Below are 14,877 nucleotides of genomic sequence, written 5' to 3'. Positions count from 1 at the left end.
TTTCTGAAGGAAAATTGATCGGTGCTAAAATTGTAAAAAATTAAAAGTTAGTGTATTAATTTGCCAAAATTAAAAATTTATGTTAAATTTACAAAACATGCTAAATTTTGTGATTTTTTACGCCATTAAATGTTTTTTAAATAACCAAATATATTTACTTATATAATATCAAAATTGTGTCCCTAGTTTCAATTTAGTTTTGAAACTTTAATTTGTATCAAAGCGGTACCGTAAATTTAATTTATAATTTGCCTACTGGTCCTTGATTAATGATGATGCATATGATGCCGATTGGACGAAGATTTGTTTAAAAGTTATTAGTTTAAATTTTATAAATATAATTCATGTAATTTCTGAATAAAGATACTAAATTGATTTTTTTTTATCGAAATAGTTCTAGCTAGTTCCTTTATGAAGGATTTATTATGAATACAAATTCTTATATTCAAAGATAGCATAAATATTTTTTTAAAGTAATCATGAAAAATATTTCTGCTAATATCTTAAAGTAAAACTTTTGGGATACTTCTTTGGTACTACTTTTTTGTGCTCCTAATTTTAATTCGGTATTGAAATTTTAATTCGTTTTAAATTGATATCATAAATTTATTTTATATTTTAGATTATGGTTATTGAATAAATTTTGACTGATGCATGCTTACGTGATAGATGAAAATTGATTAAATTTATTTATCTCTAAATTCCAAGCATCTATCTACTTATATTTTTTTTCCTCAAAGCTAGAAATTAGATAGATATGTTGAAGGCTTACGTGATAAATGGAAGTCATATAACAAAAATTTAAATATTTTTAAAATGCAAACCAAACAATATAATTATAAAAACAAATGAAACTATATGGAGTACAACTGTACAAGCATTAATTAATCGAAGGAGAGTGATTAAACTGGAATTCCGCCAAATTTGTCAACACAGCGATCTTTTTCAAAAAAGCGGCGTCTTAATCCAAGAAACCCGTTCGATTTTACGATAAAACCGCTTGCTCCTTAAACTCCATCCGCTACTTTAAAGTGAATCTATAAATTATTAGTTAGATCTAACAAACATCATTATTAAGCACCAACACAAACTTTTAAATTCTCTAACTCAAAAAAATTGAAGAAAGACAAATTAAAATTAGAAGGTGGTTTTCAACTCCCAACAAAACTACCTACTCTAAAAAAATTAAATTTCTTCAAAATCCCAAGACACTCTAAAATTTAGCAGAAATATACAAGATAAAACTAGGATGTGGTTTTTCCCTCTCAAAAAAACCATCTTTGAACTTTTCATGAATTCCGGAAAAGTATCAAAAAATGACAATCAAATTATAATCAACTAATTTAAACTAAGACTAATTTAGAGATTAAAAAATTCAAATAAAATTAATATAAAACTACTTTTAAATTAACCAATCGCATGGACTGTTAAGAGAAAGCACAGAGCTTGGAGTTTATTTTTGTTGAGAGATTTGAGGTGTGTGATACAAAGTTAAAACTAATGCGATATAACTTTTTTTTTATCCCACTTTTTATAACTCACTTGATATGGTAATAAAAAAAAGTGTATGGATTAAAAGTTAATTTTGGAGATATAATTTTTTAAAGAAAATTGGATAAATAAAATATTGTCATGCGATGAAAGTTGTAGAAAGTGGGTTAAAATGATAAGTTATAAAGCATTTTTTTAGCTGCTATTTATAGGAATAACACCCTAGTAAAGAAAACTTAACATCATGAGGTTAAATCTCTTCTTTGAAAAAAAAAATACTAAAATAAGCTTAAAAAATCATAAATAAACAAAACTAAAAAAATAAAATACTTTAAGCTGTAAATCTAGGTCATCCCACTGAAGCTCCTTTTGTGTGGGGATAACTACAAAATTATACTACTAAAAATCATTTAATTTACAAAAATATATATTTAATTAAAAATATTCAATTATACCTAAAAATTATAAAATTTTATACAATTTACGTACTTTTTTTGCTACTAGTTTCGCATTACGTGCTATGCACGTGGCTCGTAACGTAACTCTTCAATGTACATATTAGTAAATTTATTATAATTATATCAATTTTTTTATTTATAATTAATATTAAATTAATTAAGAATTTTTGTAAAAATAAATATAATATATTTAGTTATTAATTTTTTACTGAATTTATTCTTCTTTTGGTTTTATAATGAATATAATTAAATAATTAATTTAGTTTTATTAATAATATCTTTAAAAATAATAAAATAGAAATTTAAATAATAATATGTTGACCAAATACAGTATTTTAATTTTATAGTTAAATCAAACTAAAAGATAGGTATTCCTACTAATTTGGAGAGAATTTAGTTATTTTTTACATACTAAAAACTAAATTGGAGATAATTTAGCTACCTATTCTAATTAGGACTTTAATTACAATAGTGATTAATTAAATAACTAATTAGTTAATGACTATAAAACCTTTACTTAGTAATGAACTGAAAAGGGTTATTCAGTAGATTTGCCTGTCCCCCCCCCCCCCCCCCCATCCGTGCTTTTATATATAGTATAGATAAAAAAATACATTGTTTATACATTTTGATATATGTTTGATACATTATTAATACATCTCTGATAGCATGTATAAAAATGTATTTCATATTTTTATGAATTTTTTAGGTATTAAATGTAAATTTCTTGAAAAGTACATATTTTTATAATTTGTTTCCGTTTTTTGAATTTTTTGGTAATTTTTCTTTCTGTTCGGGTGCAAACAAGGTCCACCCGGATATGAAAATATTGAACTTGGATTTTAGCCTCTCTTAGTCTCTTGTCCCTATTGGGTATTACTAGTATATGGGATCAAAACAGTATGCCCTTGGTTGCAATGAGCACTTCGTTTTCAATATACTTCTTCTTTAAATTCATCTCGTGTCCTACTTTTTTCAAAGTGACAAAACACAGTATTAAGATCAACTCCGCCCTGATTGATGGAAGCGGTCTCAACTTAGAATAGTTTATGCTTTTTGTTGTTGTCAAGGATGATAACGATTTTTAAAGTTTCCATTGTTGATTGTTAGTTACAGAGAGACAGAATTTGAACCGACAAATTAGACTCTCATTGGCGAATAGTTTACGCTTGCCAGTGTGTACAAGTGTCCTAGTGGACCAATGTGGATTGTATAATGCAGCATATTCAATTCCAGCTCAGCAATCTGAGGCTTTAGTTCCAGCTCAGCAATCTGAGGCTTCTCATCAAGCAGTTTGCTGCAACAACAAAGTGTTATTTCAAGTGGAAGGCAACTCCACATCAGCAAGCAACAAGGAAAGCATGAAGGTTCATGAGCTCAGCATGAGTTGTCATCCGAGAAATCAGGAGTTAGTTACACACAAAAAAATTAGTTGAGTCTGTTAAGTAGTTAGTTATTTTAACAGAATAGAAATCTTCTGTTTAAAACGTTTGTCAACCGCTTGTAGTATAAAAACAGTCACAACTAGCTTTTGCAATCAACTTTTGCATAATCAATAAAGACTTAATTTACAAAAGTGGTTATCATTATATATTTCTTACTTTCTCAGAACTTTGGCATATTGATATCACTGTGAAGGCTTTCTGCCAATGCTTACACAATTGTTTATGGTTGGAAAATCATGACTATTGTCTTGCAAATTATGTGCTTCATTTTTTTACATTATTCAGTGATCTCCTAAAACTTTACGTCCCTGTTATACACAGAAAATACCTACGGCTTTGGCCAGGGGTGAAAGCCTTACTACGGCTGAGGTAGTGACCGCCCCCGCAATTTTTTCTTTTATAAAATTACTCCTTCAAGTTTTTTTTCTTTTTTTAAATATGGTTACTTAATTTTAAATTTTATACAATTAGCCCTCTCAAATTTTATTTTGTACAAATTAGTCATTTTATATTAGAATTCTTACTTCGTCCCCTGGCTTTGGCTACACTATGTATGGGTGTTTGAGAAACATATTGAGATTGGATGAAATTAAATAAACTTATTTTTGCTTTAACTCTTTAAATAAAATGTTATTTGTGGTAGCTAAGAGCATCTCCATTGCATGTTGTATTTTTTATGCTATTTTTAGCACAAAATAAGATAAAATGCTATATATAGCATATATTATTGAAATTCACTCCATTGCAAAATGCTAAATTAAATGCTAAATTTATAGTTTTATGAGTGATTATTATTATTGATGGCAAATCTGTAAATAATTTATATATAATAAAATTTGGCATATACTAAACTTTCTAACAAATTTGGCACAAAATTTAGCATATGCTAAATTTAGCACATGAAATAAAAGTGCAATGGAGATATGTTTTTTATACTAAATGCTAAATTATAGCATTGTGAGATATTTTGGCACTAGAGTGGAGATGCTCTAAGAACAAATAACATAAAATTAAACAAACATGTGATTAGAGGCGGGACTTCAATTGATTCTTACAATTTAAATATTTGCATGCGAGATCATAAATCATCTTTATAAATCTAAGTTTTATATTAATTAATAATCCATAAAGTTTATTATGAGAGTCATAATTAGTAGCGGACCTAAAAATATTTTATAAAATAAACAAGATTATATCGAAAATTTATAAGATAATAAAATAGATAAAATATAAATTTTAAGGTGGACACTGCTATAAATTTTAAGACGAAAAAACTATAATATTTATTTATATAGTCATATTTTTTCAAAAATTCGAAATAATAAAATATCTAACTGTTCACCATAAGCTCTTTCTAAGCCCGTCTCTAGTTATGATTATGGAAGACAGTTCCCCTAAGGTCCACATCCACAATAAACGTCCGGGCCGGAATCCACCGGGAGTAGCGGAGTATTAACCATATTGAAACCACCGCCGCTAAGCCAGTGCCGCCAGCAGCTGAATTACAACAATAATAAAGAGGTTGTTTTCGTAAATTGACAGTTGTCCAGGTGTTTCTGGCTGTCCCTATCTACGGCTCTATTCCAATTTTAAAATATAAAATAAAACCAAAAATGTCCAATCCAATCATTTCTTTACATTCATACCCTTCCCCAAATCCAAATTTCAAACCCAATATTTCCCAATTTCACATCTAATCTCAACAAAAATTAAAAAATATGGCGGTTTCATTCCTCTCTTCAATTCCACCCAAACCGCCTTTCAATTCCTAATCCCCCAAACCAAACCCTAATTTTCCAATCAAATCAAACCGATGGCCGTCGTAACCGGCGATCGGTACCTAGAAAAGCTAGTACAATTCGTAGAAGCACAAGCCGGTCCGTTAATCGAAGGTAATATAGTGCTGAAACTGAATCCAGTAGGTCTTCACTATGTCCAATCACGGCTCGAAGCGTTTCAAGAGCTGGAAAATTTGTTGTCCAATGCACCGGTTGATTATCTCCGCGCTTACATCTCCGACCTCGGCGACCACCGCGCGCTTGAGCAGCTTCGGCGGATTTTGAAGCTGCTGACTAATCTTAAAGTCGTCTCTGTTTTACCGTACCCGTCGCGTGATCCTACGCCGTTGAATTTGGTTCCGTTTGGGAGGTTGAAAGTTTTGGAACTTAGAGGCTGCGATTTGTCTACCTCTGCTGCTAAGGGTTTGCTTGAGCTACGGCATACGTTGGAGAAGCTTACGTGTCATAATTCTACTGTGAGTTTTTTTTATCTTTTTCAGTGTTTTTGATTCATTTAGGGTTTATGTTGTCGGTTAATTCGAGGTTTCTGATGTGTCTCTGTGCTCTCTTTAGGATGCTTTACGTCATGTGTTTGCGAGTAGGATAGCTGAGATAAAGAACTCTCCGCAATGGAATCGATTGTCGTTTGTATCGTGTGCTTGTAATCTATTGGTTCTCATGGATGAGTCCTTGCAGCTTCTTCCTGCTGTTGAAACTCTTGATTTGAGCAGAAATAAGTTTGCAAAAGTGGATAATCTACGCAAGTGTACTAAATTGAAGCACTTGGATCTCGGGTTTAATCAGTTGAGATCAATTGCTCCCTTTAGTGAGGTACTAGTTCATGAAGTTTATGTTTTACCTAGTCGATCTAATTTTTGCTATTTGCCTGCTTTGCGATCTATATGGTTAATCTGTATTGCTTGATTTTAATATTCAGTGTCATCCGTTTTTGTTGGTATACTATATGCATACGTTTTTAGATAATTTAATTTGCTGATATAGCCATATACGATGTGCATCTTGAATTTTATGCAGTCGACTCTGCTATCTATTTAGGCTGCGTTGATGAAAAATATCCATTTTGAGGTTGGATTTATTATAAATAATTAAGATATGTTAGATTCTATTAGAAAAATAGGAATTTGAGCAAAAAGAAAATTGCATACTTGTGCTTAATTTGTATGATACATATAGCCTATTTGGCCGAGGTTAAAAAAAGTAGTGCCAAATAGGTGATATAAAAAGCAATTTGAAACTACTGTTTTAGCAGTTTCATAGTTTTTATGATCATAGATGTCAAATCTAGATTACAACATACTTTGGTATCCTCAACTTTGCATATTCAAGTCTATTATTTTTTATTAGCTTATTTAATAGTGACAGAATTTTATTTCTATATGAAACTTCTAAGCATTTCAAAAATACATGATTTTTTTAACTTCAAATATAGACTACAGAATGTGTGTTTTTGGAATGTGTCAAGGGCCTATTGATGTAGACATGGGTGGTGTAAGCTTGATTCCAATTCCCGAAATTCCAATTCCCGAAATGACAATTCTAATCATAATTGATCCTTAGATTCCTAATTCTACAAAAAAGAGAGAAAATTGGACGTGTATGGAAGTTTCAGAACCTAAAATTCTCGAGTTTCTGATCTGACGGTGGTTTTGAGTCGGATGTTAACCTTTGTTATTTAGTTCCTCTAATGTGCAAGGATTGATATTGGGCTTTCCTTTGGAACCCTACGGTAAGTCGTAACAAGCACTATTGTAACTCAACATTTGGCTAGTATTAGCATCATCTTGTTTTCAATATAACATATGACATAGCAAGCAGACCCATGACAATTAAAATTAGTGACTATTTTTTCACTCTTTTGTGACTCAGAGAATAGCCTAGCGGTGAGTGTTGTTTACTAGTGACTGATGAGGGGCACAATAAAAATTTAAGGACTTGGATAATAGCCTAACAGAAAAGCATTTTGATGAATGTTGGCGGAATAGGGCATTGTTGCGATGGGGACAAGTGTATATGAGAAGTATGGTTAATTGCTACAAAGAGAAATAAAATGAGTCTTTGAGTAATCTAAACTATAAATCTTGACATTCACCCAGTGTTTCACGTGTTGATGCTCAGGAAGTATATTCCTGATCCTGATCAAATTATTCAACCGCAAGAGGTCGAGATAGACAAAGAACTATCTTACGAAGAAGAACCTGTCGAGATTGTCCAATCAAGGATATATTTGACACTTGTGTGATTTTATTCAATAGGCATGATGTTTATTTTTTTTAACTTTATTCGATTAAGTTAATTTTGTCATTTCAATTCGATTTGGTTGAAATATTTAAAAATTTAGGTAAACAAATTAATCACAAAAACTATTGAACTATTTATACTTTATGTTAAGCTAATCAAACCGACCAATAAACGACAAACTTGGTTGCTTTGGTTTTATTTTTATATCAGTTATTTGGTTAGGCCAATTCAGTTTGTTCATATTTTTTGGCGTTTGAGTTTCCATTTAGATTACTAAATCTGTTAATTAGGTTTTGGTCAACTCCATTCGATTTTAACCATGAATAAACGCTCAACCCCTAGTTTCATGACTCTAGCAACATAGTTTTGATTTGAAAGTATTAATTAATGATGTGAATTTAAAAAAATAGTCTAGAAATTTTGATCTCCTTTTGTTACAATGAACACTAGGTCGTATGCAAAATGTTTATGTTGATTTTTTGGTATATGATAGTCAATAATAGAAGTGAAACTAGCAGGTTATAGACAATGTTTTATGCTTAAATATCAAGGCACAAGCACAAGCTATTAGTATTAAAAGACAACAGATGCTGTCAGTTCTAATTCAATTATATTTGTTCAAGTATGTTTAAAATTGAATTGCTTGGATATTGAATTTAGAAATTCTTATAGTGTGTTTGGTTCAAACAAATTCCATAAATTTTATGGAATTCACTTGTAAATGAATATGACTGTGTTTGATTTATTAGAAATTCATTCACTGATTCTATTTGATAAACTTTTAAAATTAGTCATGCTTATGAGAAATGAATTTATTTGCAAGTAAAATAAATGTTAGAGTAAAATGAAAAAAGAAGGGGCTAGAGTTCTATGTTTAGATATAAAATGGAAATCTTTTATTTTTTTGAAAGCTACAAGGTGAAGGTGAGCATATTTGCCAGAAAATGAAAAACAAATTTGGCTGCTAGATGATTGGTTTAAAAAATTTATTGTGATGTGGCATATATGTAGTTCTAGTTTGAAACTTTAAATACTTTTGTCACTTTTCATTTTAGGAATTAGTTTTGTGACCCATACAAAGATAATCTTGGACTATGCAGGTCTCCTGCAATTTTGTTAAACTTGTTTTGCGGAACAATGCTCTAACTACGTTATGTGGGCTTGAGAATTTGAAGTCGCTCGAAGGGCTTGATGTTTCCTACAATATTATTTCCAATTTTTCAGAGCTGGAGTTCCTTTCAGACCTCCCATATCTAAGGAACTTGTGGTTGGAAGGAAATCCATTGTGCTGTGCTGGTTGGTATCGAGCACAAGCATTTAGCTATTTCGCGCACCCAAATACAGTAAGTGATGACATCTATAATATATCTTTTGAAGTTCTAAATTCATCTTTAAGATCCATAAATTTTTTATAGGCTGACAAGTTTAAATATGATATCATTTGTAATTCTGGAATATTGCTGAATTGACGAGTTTTATCTAAATTTCCCTGCTTTTGTCTGATCAGTTAAAGTTGGATGACAAAGATATAAGCAAAAGAGAGTTCTGGAAGAGGCAAATAATAATTGCCAGCAGACAGAAACGACCTTCCAGCTTTGGATTTTATTCTCCTGCAAAAGACGGTGCTGAAGCAGAGGGGAGTACCATCAGGAAAAGGGTAGGTAATTCAACTGGAGTATATTTGAGGAAGGTTATCATAAGACTGGTATAATGACACAGCTTGATATTTTTTTATTTAGGGTAAAGTTAGTTTCTTACATAAGGAATATCTTTTACTATGGAACATTATGTTTGTTTTGCTACTCAGTTTTGTTATGTTATCAATCTTGATGGTGGTGTCATCTCACGCAGAGAAAAGTATCACGACTTGCTGCAATTGAAAGTGAAGAAGAGAGCACATACTTTTCTTCTGACCAGGAATCAGCATCATGTGATAATGATATTCAAAGCAAAGAGGAGAATGTCATTTCTGATGATGAAGCTGAAATAGTTGATTTGATTAATAGAGTTGAACTTATGAAGAAAGAGGATTCTATTCTTTGGCTGAGGGAATTTAAGGAGTGGATGGATCATGAATCAGATAATTTACTGGATGGGGCAACATTTAGTAGGGGTACATTGCACCATATGAAAGAAAATCATCTGAAGACCAAGACAAACCAGAAGTATCATGGGAAAAGTTCAAGATACAGTTCTCATCCTACAGAAGATGAAACAAGTGCCGACGTTGTTAAATCTGATTCATCTCTTATAGGTATGTCTCTACCTGACATTGGGGGATCAAGACTGAAGTATAGAAAATATAGTTCGCCTGACGGATTAACCATCCATGGAGATTGTAAGATTGTTGAAGATGAAAGCTTATCACCACTGACAGGAATTGATAATACAACTGAGTCTTATTCCTTTTCCTCCTCTGCCTGCCCTGGGTCCCCTCCACATTATCAGGAGGACATTTTGCATCGTCGCCACAATTTGGTAGAAGAAATTTTGCAATTATCTGCAGAATCCTATTCGGTGGCTTCGTCTGATAGTTATACCAGCTCTAGTGAAGACGATCTCTGTGATTGCAGGAATTCAATAAATGAAAATCACTCACAGAATTCTGAATCCTCGACTTCAAGTGTTGGAGGAGACTTGTCTACTGATGACTTAAATGATAAGAATTATAACCAGGAATGTGGCTTTGATCATGTGAAGGAAAACGAGAGGTTTTTGTTTGATTTAAGTGCTGAACAAGCCTCCAATAAAACCAGATTCCTAAGTTTGCAGTCTCATGACTTATCTGATATTTCTTACCGGGGTGAAATTGTTCATCTTGTTGACCAAGAGGCAGATTGGCTGGAGAGCACAGAAGGTAAAAGGAAACCAAGAAGAAGAGTTATTTCATTATCAGATAATGGGGTTAAAAAGATAGAGACATCTGAAAGACCAAGTCACGTGGATAATAATGATTCAAAGCAGTTGCAGACCATTGGAATTGAAACTCCAGCAATTGCAAATGTTGGTAGACTCTGTGATGATTTTATTGCGAAGTATTTTAATTCAAATATTGCAGATTCCAGAATTAACGAGACTTGTAGACATTATATGTGTTGTGACTGTGTACTTGAGCCGGAATCCTTGTACAAGGAAAGGTAAATTTTCTCTCATTAAAGAAAAAATAAATGCTATAAGAATTATTGAATTCTATTTGGAAACCTTAAAGTCTTATCTGCTGAATTCTAATGGTATATTAATCCACATGCTGTCTCTCTCCCTGCATTTGTCTCAACTAAATTCAATTCTGATTGCTTAACATGTACTGCAGTTTTATGACTTCTAATGCATATTACTTCCATTTGCTTTCTGCTTTCTTCCGTGCACATAGCGGGCTTGCTGTGTGCTTCACGAACTATAGATTTAGCAAATCACCAAGGAGAAAAATGTTTCGTTTTCCTTGGGGAGGAGGGTTGTATATGTATTTGAATTAGTTATCTTGTACATTCTTTTTCCCTTTTGATGTTTCTGATAAAAGTTTTTTTGTTTTAAATAACAAAACACGTTTAATTATTGCATGCATGTGATACCTGTTCTGCATCATGTTTACAGTGGTTGACCTTGTATCAGCATCATCATCAAGGGTATGTATGATTCCATTTTTTAAACTTCATTTGCAATCAACTAGTCTAAATTTAATGGATATGAAACTAAAAGTTAGAAAACATATTGTTTAGCTGCACATGTCTTTAGCCTGCACTTAATGATCTTGGGGTTGTCTTACACTTTTTTACAGACAACTGTGATCAATAAGAGCTTTCTGCGTGAAGTTTAAAGCTACTTTCTGAACTTTTTTCCTTTTTTTTTTCCTTTCAATATGGGCGATTTGATGTACTGGTTGTATCTTTGCTTATAGGTTCCCCTGAGCAAACAAAATAGTTTCTGTTTTTGGTTGTAGTATTTAGCAGTTGGATATGATGACACTCTGTAATAATTTTACGATATACTTTCATTTTTTGTTGCTTGCAGAGAAGTAGTTTTACTTTTAAGCAGTGCAGACAAGTTGTACATATTGCTTATTGGAGTAGCGTTTGATGGGTCTGGTAAGCTATGAAATTCATTTTGAGGAAAACTATACATTTGTTATTTTCTGATTGATGCTTAAGTGGAGTTTATTAATCTCTTCTTGGTCAGGCTCTTAAGTTTGTAAATTGATTTCATGAATGTTGCAGGAAATATTTTAAGTTTATTGGGTTGGCACAGGGTTGAAGATGTTAAAGAAATTTTTATTGGTCTAGGACTTCAGGCCATAAGGTTAGTGACTTTTTGGTACTTTTTGCTGTCGTTTTAGTGATTTTTGTCCTAAATCATCTTCTACTATTGCTTAGGGTATACATTGAGAAGGGAGCAACCTATCTGTTTCTAACAAGGAGCATCGAGAAATCAAGACATTTACTTTATTTACTGCAAGTTCTTGGTCGATGTGCGACAAATGATAAATGTTTGTTAAAAAGGTACTTCATTTTATAAACTTCAAATATGTTTGCAATTCTATGAACTCAACCTAATTACTATATATTTTATTTTTTGCATAATTATCTTCTCTGTTATGATAGCTTGAGGTTTTGGGAATTTAAATGGCAGTTTGGAGCAGGTGCAGGTTGATTTGTTTGAGAAACAAATATGTGGAGGTTCAAAAATGAGTTTATTCCAGTATGCCATGGTGCTGTTTTTCCATGTCGATAAAGGTATGCTTCTTAAATATTCATTTGATTGTCTTAAAATTGTAAAAATGACTTGCAATTGAATTTGTAGATTTTTTGAGTTCACGAAGTCAAAATACTTGAAAGAGATTCTGGTCAAATACTAAAGTTGGATATTTAGCAGGTTAATTCAATTTAGATGTTTCCCCAATTGAAACAGACGCATACTTAGAATGGTTTTCGCGAACATGCCAAATATTGTAATGATGACATTCCATACCTATCAAATCCACAAATTAACGGTTATTTTTGATTATGGAAATAGCCCGTGTTTTTATTCAAATGTTAAACATTTTAGCATGCAGTCCCGATTTACAATTTAGTAAAAAACCTATACTAATGTGCCTCTATCAAAAATTGAATTTGCATTGCATATTTCTAGGTCATTTGGAACTCATATCTCGTTTTACCAAAGATAAGCAAATTAAGATTCTTCATGTGCTGTAAATAAAATTTGAAGATAAATTTCAGGTGCAATATGAGGAGCTGAATCCTGTTCTTTCTGAATGAGTAAATCACACTGGGTTTGATTAATTGTTATAATGTTCAAATGTGCATTTCTTGAATAACTGATGATGCAATAGCGTGACAAAATATAGGAAAGAGGAGAGATTTTGAAACTGTTCCAGTATCTACTGCATCACCATCTTTCCTGCAAAAAGGAGATTTTGTGCTACGCATGTATTGACTTGATTGAGACATTCCTCCCATTGACATTTGATTCTGTGCTCTTTTTATTCTTACCATCCCGACTTTGGGTGCTTTCACATTTCGGCATGACTTGAAATTCTTCTTTAATGAATAGGGGAATCATGGCTTTCAAGATCACTGTTTGTAAGTGGCGCGTATGTGCTTTTGTGTGCTGAAGAACTTAAGCTGTTCAGCTCTCTTTCAGTGGATGCATCTTCCTCATATTTTTTCCTCGATTCTTGTTGCTCCATCAGTGAAGTATCTCAGCTGGTAAATTTTCTTTTGAACCTTGTATGTAGTTATGCTCTCCAATTTCAGCCTTTATTAGTGACTGAATGTCTTGTTCCTGTTTATCAAATGATCCTTGCGAGTTGATAGATATGGCTTCCTTTCGCTTTTTTCTCTCAAACGGAGTGTAATGCCTCGTTAAGGTCCTTCAAAAAAAAAATTGTTTTATGTCTGTAATGGTGAAGTTTTACAATTTTTTTCAAAAGGCAGGATATAGGCTGTTGACACCAAAATATCTTTTGATGTCCTTCAGCCCAAATTGCAGTAAGGTTTTACCTGCTTTTGCAAATCGCATTCAAGGACTTCTTTTGGCATAGTGATTTAGAAAATTTAAATTTTTGTGACTTTCATCAATTTTAACCAATTTTTATAGTTTTATTACTTTTAGCCAAATTTTAAGAATTTCATTCTAATTATAAACCCAATTGTAAACATTGAGATGAGGCATGTGTTTTCTGTTTACGTGGCTGCTGTGTTATGTATTTTTTGCTTACAAGGTTGACATGCCAGAATAAATTATTAATTTATAGTTTCATGGTGTTGAAAATCTAAACAAAAATACTGATTAATTATTGTTATTTTTTTTTTTGCTCTTTAAAGATATTTTCACATAGGACAAAAATCCAAAATGGATCCGATACAGCAGCCACGTCAGTAAAGATATGCTCTTCTCATTCAAATTTTATAATCAGACTATAAATTAAATGAAATTCTTCAAATCAGGTCAAAATTGACAATTAAAAGTTTGATTAGAGTCAATGAAGTTGCAAAAGTTCTGGTTTTTAGATCATTAGACCTTATCCTTTTGTTATCTCCACTAGTTGTTAAAAGATCTGCTAATCTCTGGTTTCCGAAAAAGAGCTGGTTTAGATGGCCTTAGGAACCGACATCAGAGCTCTATATCGAGCTAATGAGGTGCTTTGAATTTAAGTTTACTTAGTTAGAAATTGAAGTGTGTTTTAGTAATTTTCCCTATAACCTCTTTTTGCTTCTCCTTTCCTGGGTCATCGACTTGATTCTGTAATCATGAAACGTTGGAAGATTATGTCTGTTTAAGATCGAAATTTCATTTTCAGGTCATTGAGAGGGGAGAAAGTCTGTGCACAACCTTATTTGTTGAGCGTGCTACAACAAAGTTCGGCATCTCATCCAAAAAACACAAAGAGGTTGCAACGAGTAAGAAGGAAAGTTCAAGTCCAGGCTCTTCGACATGGAAGCTCAAGTGGTTTTCAGAAAAGAGCCTATCAAATTTTGTAGCATTGATGAATGCAATTCACGCAGAGACGACTATGTCCCCTCTACTTATAACGTGTGCATCGTGAGCCTTGTCATTTCATAGTTTGCTTCTTTCATATTCATTTCATTCTTTTTCGTATCAGCGTTTTCTTTTCTATAATTTGTTTTGATTTTGTGCTTTTTCAGTTTGGCAGTCTTATAGATTACCTTATTATGATTCATTGATTTGCATTCTTTTCTGTAATATAGTTTGTGTGTACAAATTTTAACACTGCAGTTTATAAATAGAAACAACAATGAGGTTGTACAAATTCTTTTTTGTAATATAGTTTTTGTGTACAAATTCTTACACTATAGTTTATGAAAGAGAAAAAAAATACAAGTCTGGATTTTATGACATACTATATTTAACTTTGGATAATTGTATCCAGCTTTATTTAATCCTTTCCGTCCACAAAAAATAATTTATTCTGTGATATGCTTTGCATTG

The 14,877-nt window shown here is 31.9% G+C and overlaps 1 protein-coding gene across 5 annotated transcripts; it reads left to right on the top strand.

The window, feature by feature from the left end:
- The first annotated feature begins 4,994 nt into the window (after positions 1-4,994).
- On the top strand, positions 4,995-14,711 carry LOC126667489 (uncharacterized). 5 transcript variants are annotated; one of them, XR_008790082.1, is made up of 11 exons: positions 4,995-5,648; positions 5,746-6,003; positions 8,532-8,774; positions 8,939-9,088; positions 9,283-10,568; positions 11,440-11,513; positions 11,643-11,724; positions 11,799-11,924; positions 12,065-12,158; positions 12,645-12,854; positions 12,979-13,048. XR_008790082.1 is itself a non-coding variant. In XM_050360469.2 (11 exons), exons 1-11 carry the CDS (start codon positions 5,208-5,210, stop codon positions 14,471-14,473), a joined length of 3,165 nt encoding a protein of 1,054 aa, XP_050216426.1. In that variant the 5' UTR covers positions 4,998-5,207; the 3' UTR covers positions 14,474-14,711. The 5 variants fall into 5 exon arrangements, 3 of the variants coding, with proteins under 3 accessions (XP_050216428.1, XP_050216430.1, XP_050216426.1); XR_008790081.1 differs by having other exon boundaries at positions 12,055-12,158; positions 12,979-13,047; XM_050360469.2 differs by lacking the exon at positions 12,645-12,854 and adding an exon at positions 14,228-14,711 and having other exon boundaries at positions 4,998-5,648; positions 12,055-12,158; positions 12,979-13,133.
- Positions 14,712-14,877: the final 166 nt, after the last annotated feature.

This window comes from Mercurialis annua, linkage group LG2, assembly GCF_937616625.2.
Source record: "Mercurialis annua linkage group LG2, ddMerAnnu1.2, whole genome shotgun sequence".
Classification (NCBI taxonomy): domain Eukaryota; kingdom Viridiplantae; phylum Streptophyta; class Magnoliopsida; order Malpighiales; family Euphorbiaceae; genus Mercurialis; species Mercurialis annua.
This window is presented reverse-complemented; position numbering and strand designations above follow the sequence as displayed.